Raw genomic sequence first — 7199 nt, 5'->3', positions numbered from 1 at the left:
GGTCGGAATGACTGGCAGCGCTCGAGATGAGACGGGAGATCGGTCCGTCTCTCTCTCGTTATAACGAGAGGGGGGTATACCTGCGATCGACCTCGCTCGTGACACAATGTTTCTCAACCGGTCACCCGTAAAACGATTTTAAAGACGTTATCACGTCAATAATATTATATTCACACATCGGAGAAAAACAAACATTCGAAATGGCCAGATAAAAGTTACTTACTCAAACACGAAAGAACTTCCTAATAACGGAAAACAATATGGCAGGATCCGATTGACCGATAAAGTCACACAGCAACCGACAACGAAACCGCAGCAATCCTTTAATGTGAAAAATGAACATCAAAACCAAGCAAAAAAAAAAACTTTTATGAACATAAACGCACAATTAATCACTAACATAACACTGCAGATGCATGTTACAACTAAGTCGATTGATGACCGAACATATTCGAAATGCAAATTTAGAAAATAGAAGTCCGATCGAACGACACGCGTCGCTGGAATGCTTCGGTGCTTGCTGAAACTGCGCACACAAGGATGCGACAGATCACAACGTTCACAATAAGACTCTGTGCCTGCTGCATAAACCCGGCAGGTAAAAGTAATAGATGCGCAAAGCCAGTGCGTCGATGCCACGCGACCTTGTGCGCGAATTGCAATAGATGCGCAATGCCGGATGCGCGTCGACGGCACGCGAACTTGTGCACGAATTGCAATAGACACAGTACCTGTGATAAGAACTAAACTAAAATGTGCTGCATGCGACAGCGCAACGAGAATCTTACGCGTAGCATCTCGCACGGCGGATGCGATAAGAAAGTGGTTTATACACAAACGCTGATATGATTCAAAACGAGTACAATTCTATTTTATGATTTTTAGTTCATGCTAGTGCCATCTTTGAATAGAATTTACAAAGCGACAATTCAAAATAAGACTGCACCTGCTGCATTAACCCGGCAGGTAAAAGCAATAGATACGCAATGCGGTGAGTCGATGGCACGCGACCTTAGATATCGAGGATTTTCAGTAGCGAATATTTTTTAAATTAAAAGCGCTAGCGACCAACCAATCAAAGATTATGAAATTTTGGAAAATTCCCTATAAGATAAGACTAGAATATAATTAAAATTCGAGGTGTAAAGGTTCTGAAATCGTATTTAAAAGTACTAAAAAGTAGACATTTTCAACTTTCGTTCGATTTTCCTTCGACCGCTGCCCTTGTACGGTGCCCTGAACACGAGTCACTTCTGCCCTTGTACGATGCTCTAAACACGAGTCACTTCTACCGCTACCCTCATACGGTACTCAACTATACAATTGCGATTAATTGCAATATAACTAAATAAACAAGAAAAAATCACCGTTCTTGACATATTCGAGTCAATGAACGATAATAGTGCATATCTTTTAAACTAAAGGTGAATTCGACCAACGGATTGAAAGTTATGAAAGATTGGAAAATTCTGCATTAGATAAGAATTTAAATAATTTAATTTCATGGGATAAAAGGACCAAGTACGTGACTAAAAGCAATTTTTGTTTTTTTGCCCTTTTTTGAATTGCGAATATCTCCTAATTGTGCATTTTTGTTCATTCTTTTGTGTTTGCGATTTAACAGCGATCAGCCGGGTCCCGGGGAATTTACCCCAGTTGACTCACCCTCTCATCGGCCCTGTATAGAATACCTCACGCGCTATATAAATTTGAAAGAATCACTAAAATCGCATGAACGTTTCACGAGATACAGCCGAATTTTCACCGCGTGTTTCGAAAATTCACAAAACTCGTATAAGTTTGAGGGCAGTTTTAAGACATTTACTTTACGTCGCAATGTAAATAGAATGCTATTTAAAATTGAAAGAATTTTTAAGACTATTTTGCGCTATATAAATTTTAAGAAAACACGCTAATATTTTAAATAATTTACGATATAGTGGCAAATTTCCATGATACGTTCTGACGAACGTAAATATCGACAAAGTTTAAGGGGGGTTTTTAAGATACCTTTGAATTTTTGGGTATTAATTGATTACAAACATAAAATATCGTGAAGTTCGAAATGAATTTAATTAAAAAACACGACTCGAATGCATGTCGTGAATTCTGCAAGCGCGCGCGCCAAGAGCGAGAGTTGAACGCAGCAAAAAAAGTTGTTTATATACAAGTACTGATAACCAGCAGAGAAAGAAACGAATACTACTCTAATTTGGATGTTCTACGTGCGTATTTTAGTGACATGCAAATATAAATTATTAACTTACCAGCATATGGCATACCGCACATCAAATGCAAGTGCTGAAACAAAAAAAGAGAGTAAGATCATTTTGCATCAACACTGTGTAAAGTCGATTTGCCCAGTTAGACGTCGTATAAGTCTTGCATTGCCATAAAAACATTTGTAATGCAATTATCAACATAAATAAATGAAGTTACGTACTTGTTCTAAAATTGAGTGCAAAACTGATGTTGAATTGGTTCCGGCAGCCGAAGAACAACAGTTCATCACTCCGCACAGATAGAATTCCTTTTGATTTCCGTACATGCACAGACACACAATCTTATCAAATCACGACGCACGATTCTTACAGATTAAATATTTTCAATTGTTAACAGAATAAAATGCAATCACCGAACGTGGCCGAGGCCAACTTGCGAGAAGGACAGATCGAACTCAACTGAAGATTGCAGTTCGTGTGCTATGCAATGCGGTTTGTGATGAAAAAAGGTGACACATACACAAATGCACACAGGTAAATACAGCGTAGATGTTGTTTGTTTACATTGCTAGAATGTGCGCAGAGATAAGAGATATAGCGCGGACTCGTGCGAAATCACGCCACATCGAACACCAAAACTTTTAGTAAAAATGCGCATCCTAGCGACATCTAGAGATCATTTTAAAAGTAAACAAGAGACGCATCATAAAGCTGTCTGCGCACAACAGCTCAAATGTTTGTTAAAGAGAGCGAGTTCATAAGCATTATTGATTAATTACTGTTTCAATATAAAGAGAATTTTTTTATTAATATTTTATTATCACTCATCCTAAGCAAATCATAAAATAAACCCAAAAAAATCTTATTACATAAGTCAATATACACAGCAATCATTTTAAAGTAGAACCTTTGCTAGAATTTCACTGCACTTGGCAGAAATTTTAAAATCAATCAATTTATCAGCCCGGGTTGGGCCAATATTCACTATACAAATATTTTTACATTCATCCAAGGCCTGCAAAATTATCCTATAACTAGAGAATACCTGTAAACTCGACCCAAGCACGAGTAACGAATCACAATTATGTACTGTCTGCTCAACTTGGTGCACAATTGCTTTAGGTACATTGTCGCCAAAGAACACAATGTCTGGTTTTAAATCATAATGACATGTTTTGCATTTTGGAGTTTTAAACTTTTCAACAAACTCCTAAAATAATATGAAATTAGTGTTCCATTTCCAAGAAATCCAAGAAAGCATTGAAATGTACTTAAAGTATTCCATTGTATAGGATTATAAATCAAAGCAGTAATGTAATTTAAATTAATTAATTTAAATTAATTATATTTACCAAAGGTATCTCAACATCTCCATCTGGTCTAATCATTGTTGCAATATTCTCAAAAGCCATAGGATTATCAATCTTCAATTCTTCTTGTACTTTATACCGATCTACTTTAGTGTTGCAATTTGTACATATCACAGTAAATGCACTCCCATGCAGAGTGATCACATTCTGACTGCCTGCCTTCTGGTGCAGATTATCAACATTCTGAGTGATTACACAACTCAATGGACCTTCCTCCTCAAGATGTTGGAGGATTTTATGGGTGTCATTTGGCTGCACACTAGAGAAACGTTCCCACCCAACAAAATTTCTAGCCCAATATCTTTGCCTAGTGTGTGGATGTTTTATAAATTCTTGGTATTGAATTGGTTTGTGGTTTGTCCGAGCATAGAGACCAACACCTTCTGATCTATAGTCTGGTATTCCTGAAAAATTTAAATAATTAGAGTACTTCAAATTATTTGGATTTAAAATAGATACCTGATTCTGTAGAAATGCCTGCTCCTGTTAAAGCAACTAAGTTCACAGAAGAAAAAATAAAATCTTTTAACAATTGTACATCTTTATCTTCAACTGGTTTGTGTTTAGGTATAAATGAAGAATATACCCTGCTTAAATACTTTATATTATTTAAATTAATTGAACTATACATTATTTTAAGTAGTTTTGTTTATTTAAATGTTTACTATTTACAAATTTTGATAAATAACAGCTGATGGAACCAAACATATATTTCCAAAATACGTTGGGTTGCCTATAGTAAAATAAATTAACTTAAAAAGTTATACGCTAAGTTTTGCAGCTATAATTATTGTTTTGCTATTATAGACCGAATGAAATCAATGCACACATCGATCTTTATTGCTCGATATCGCTTTTTGATTAAATGCGTGAAGAAACCGTACATATTTGACATTTTCTCATACACAAGCGCACAACGTGTGAAACAACTGAAAGTCAGCTGGTCTCAGTCAGTCTTTCATTTGTTATGGCTCGTGACTGGTGCTGAGTTGTTTCCATTTGTGGGCGCATTTGTTCATCAACGAAAAGCAACGAAACATTATCGTTAAACGACAATAATCCGCGTGTAATCGACGCCCACAGCAAAATGTCCGAGTGCGAGAAGGAAGAAGCGCTGAATCTTGTAAGTTCCACCAAACGCCTCAGCAGGTTATGTAGCCTAATAATCAATTTATGTTTGTGTTTATTGATTCAATTTATTCAATACATTGTTTGCAATTATTCTGTGTAGCAACGCGAGTTTGAGTGGGTCCTACATCAGGAAGTACACACAGCTCTTCATCAAATTCACCAAATACTTGTGGTATGTATTTTGACATACAAATTTATATTATACTACATATAATTATTATTCTTTAAAGGAATGTGCCAGAAGATTTCCCGTGTATTTATATGGACATGATAATTCTCAAAATCAGGACAAGTTTGTATTGTCAGTGCCAGCTGAGCAGCTTAAATGTGCAGTCACCCTAACCGGCGATAGCATTACACATGCTGACATCACATTTCGCGTGCAACGCCAACAGAACACCTCGTTTCGAACGGCGATTCAGACGGATAATCCGTGGAAACTGCAGCAGGTGCAGGATGCCGCCAATCATCTGCAGCAGGCCATTCATCACATTGATGATGTGCCCAAACATTACAAATTTAAGTAAGTTTCAATCAACAAATCAGTTTAAAAACATCATATTTACTCTATGCTTGGTTTTCAGGTCATCTGATGAAGTGTTACATATTTTAGGCAACATATTAGGTAGTTTACAGAGGGGCAGGACTAGTTTAATAGTGCCAAGAAAGAAAGCCATTGATGATTTAATGAAAAGCAGAAATATGGTAATTTTACCAATTTGATAATAAATATTATCTTAATTTATAAGACTTTTATATATGTTTGTTAGAAATCTTTGTCACCGAATCTACCAGAAGACTTGGCAATAAGCTTCTATCTGCAAAGTCACAAACTCATCTTTGCTGTTTATCAACTGAGCAACAATCACGGCCAGATGAAATTTGACATGACGCACGCGGAATGTTCAGTGCCTTGGTTGAATGAGGTGTTAATGCTGTTCACTGTTGGATTACAACTTTGCCAACAGATAAAAGATAAAGTAAGTAAATTTACACAATGCAACACTCTTTATTTACTTTATGCTTGTTCCAATGTTGTTGCAGATTTGTGTATTTTCACAATATAAAGATTTCACCGTGGGATCGCGTCCCTCTAGCCCGCTGACAAATTAAACTATCAATGTTCAATTTGGAAATGTCCCTAAGTGCACACTTGTCCGAAACCCAGATCGCTTTCTAGCTGCGAAGCCGTTATTGCATAAGTTTATTCCAAATTATGTTAATGTAAGCAACTTGAGATGTGGGTTGAACGTAAAAGTAACCAGACATGAAATTGAAATGAGTATAGTAAGTGTCAAGTATTGAATCTAAACAAACTATGAAAATTCAGTCAATATGTAAGATAATTTAAATTATGTATTTTATTCGGTTGGAAACGTTACAAATAAGATCTGTGTTCCGTATTGAAATTTGTTTATATGTGGACAACACTATAAATGTTGCGTGTTTTTATTTATGAATTTAATCGATTTGAATGACGTGTGAAACATTATCGGACGCATTCACTTCTTAGTTGTAACGTTTAGAGATAATGCATATATGATGTAAGAAGTGTAACTGTGTAATTGAATTGTTGTAATAATATTTATGACAATAAGCACTTTCGGACGCGATGCCGCGTTGCGTTAATTAAGCCCACTCTAGGATAATTCACACCACTAAACGAAGCAGTTACAAAAATTGAAATGATTAAATAATTATATTGTTATGATGTAAAGTATCTACAGTCACATTATATGTATGTGTTAATACTATTAAATAATAATTGTTATCCGATATTGAAAATTATATAAAAATATGAATAATGGTGTGCATGAAATTTGGAACGAAATCAAAACGTTGAAAATTGTGAGTCGAGCAATAAAATCATCACCTTTTCAAAACATTGATGTGGTACATAATTGTTTATGTGATAAACTTGTTTTGTGGATTAATTGCATTTCTGTTATTTATCATTTATTAACAAAGAATTCATTCACGCAAAAGTAATAATAAAAATGTTTTTATCACCAAATACACTTGGCCTATGTGTAAACTTGGTTGCATATCATCTAACATTGAAATATAATTTTTAGTTTAAAGCCCTTTGAAAGGTACTATAATAGTATTATAGTAATGTATTAATACATCATGTGGGACATTTTCGCAGCTTCAACATCACTTGCCAGTAATAGACAATCACAAAAAATTGCATATTTGTCATCGTCTATTAACGCAAAAAACGTTTTCAATAATAAACTAAAAATACAAGCAAAATAATTACCAGCATATTTTTGCCCAATCATTTTGAGAACAAAAACTCAACTTTTGAGAACAAAGGCGTCATTAAACACAAAGAACCGTGGAGACTAGTGTGCTAGTTAGCTGCAGAAATGTTCTCATGACGGCCGTAGCAGCGCAAAGAGAAATACAAGAGATGATATGTTGGTTGTAAGCCAGCGCCCTTCAGTTCACACTCTCTTGCGCTTTTAGTGTG

The 7199-nt window shown here is 35.5% G+C and overlaps 2 protein-coding genes across 2 annotated transcripts; one reads left to right on the top strand and one right to left on the bottom strand.

The window, feature by feature from the left end:
* Positions 1-3011: 3011 nt before the first annotated feature.
* Positions 3012-4351, bottom strand: LOC135798638 (NAD-dependent protein deacylase Sirt4-like). Its single transcript, XM_065311525.1, has 3 exons — positions 4052-4351; positions 3575-3996; positions 3012-3432 (listed from the first exon to the last, which is right to left on the bottom strand). The coding sequence occupies exons 1-3, from the start codon at positions 4221-4223 to the stop codon at positions 3118-3120; spliced, it is 909 nt and encodes a 302-aa protein (XP_065167597.1). The 5' UTR covers positions 4224-4351; the 3' UTR covers positions 3012-3117.
* Positions 4352-4473: 122 nt separating this feature from the next.
* Positions 4474-6608, top strand: LOC135798639 (protein rogdi-like). The gene is made up of 6 exons (XM_065311526.1): positions 4474-4715; positions 4824-4895; positions 4954-5246; positions 5308-5428; positions 5494-5703; positions 5768-6608. Exons 1-6 carry the CDS (start codon positions 4680-4682, stop codon positions 5834-5836), a joined length of 801 nt encoding a protein of 266 aa, XP_065167598.1. The 5' UTR covers positions 4474-4679; the 3' UTR covers positions 5837-6608.
* Positions 6609-7199: the final 591 nt, after the last annotated feature.

This window comes from Atheta coriaria, unplaced genomic scaffold (genome assembly GCF_025399875.1).
Source record: "Atheta coriaria isolate IRGN ID8LTWV9N9 unplaced genomic scaffold, Caltech_Dcor_3.1 hic_scaffold_9_pilon, whole genome shotgun sequence".
In the NCBI taxonomy this organism is placed as follows: domain Eukaryota; kingdom Metazoa; phylum Arthropoda; class Insecta; order Coleoptera; family Staphylinidae; genus Dalotia; species Dalotia coriaria.
Note: the sequence above shows the minus strand (reverse complement) of the source record. Positions and strands in the feature narration are given on the sequence as shown.

Bases quoted from the DNA above. Each gene is read 5' to 3' on its own strand.
- LOC135798638 (XM_065311525.1), bottom strand. From the start codon at position 4,223: ATGTATAGTTCAATTAATTTAAATAATATAAAGTATTTAAGCAGGGTA. The intron at 3,997-4,051 runs GTATCTATTTTA...TAAATTTTTCAG, and splicing joins AGGCATTTCTACAGAATCAG to GAATACCAGACTATAGATCA. The intron at 3,433-3,574 runs GTAAATATAATT...ATATTATTTTAG, and splicing joins GAGATGTTGAGATACCTTTG to GAGTTTGTTGAAAAGTTTAA.
- LOC135798639 (XM_065311526.1), top strand. From the start codon at position 4,680: ATGTCCGAGTGCGAGAAGGAAGAAGCGCTGAATCTT. The intron at 4,716-4,823 runs GTAAGTTCCACC...TATTCTGTGTAG, and splicing joins AGGAAGAAGCGCTGAATCTT to CAACGCGAGTTTGAGTGGGT. The intron at 5,429-5,493 runs GTAATTTTACCA...TATGTTTGTTAG, and splicing joins TAATGAAAAGCAGAAATATG to AAATCTTTGTCACCGAATCT.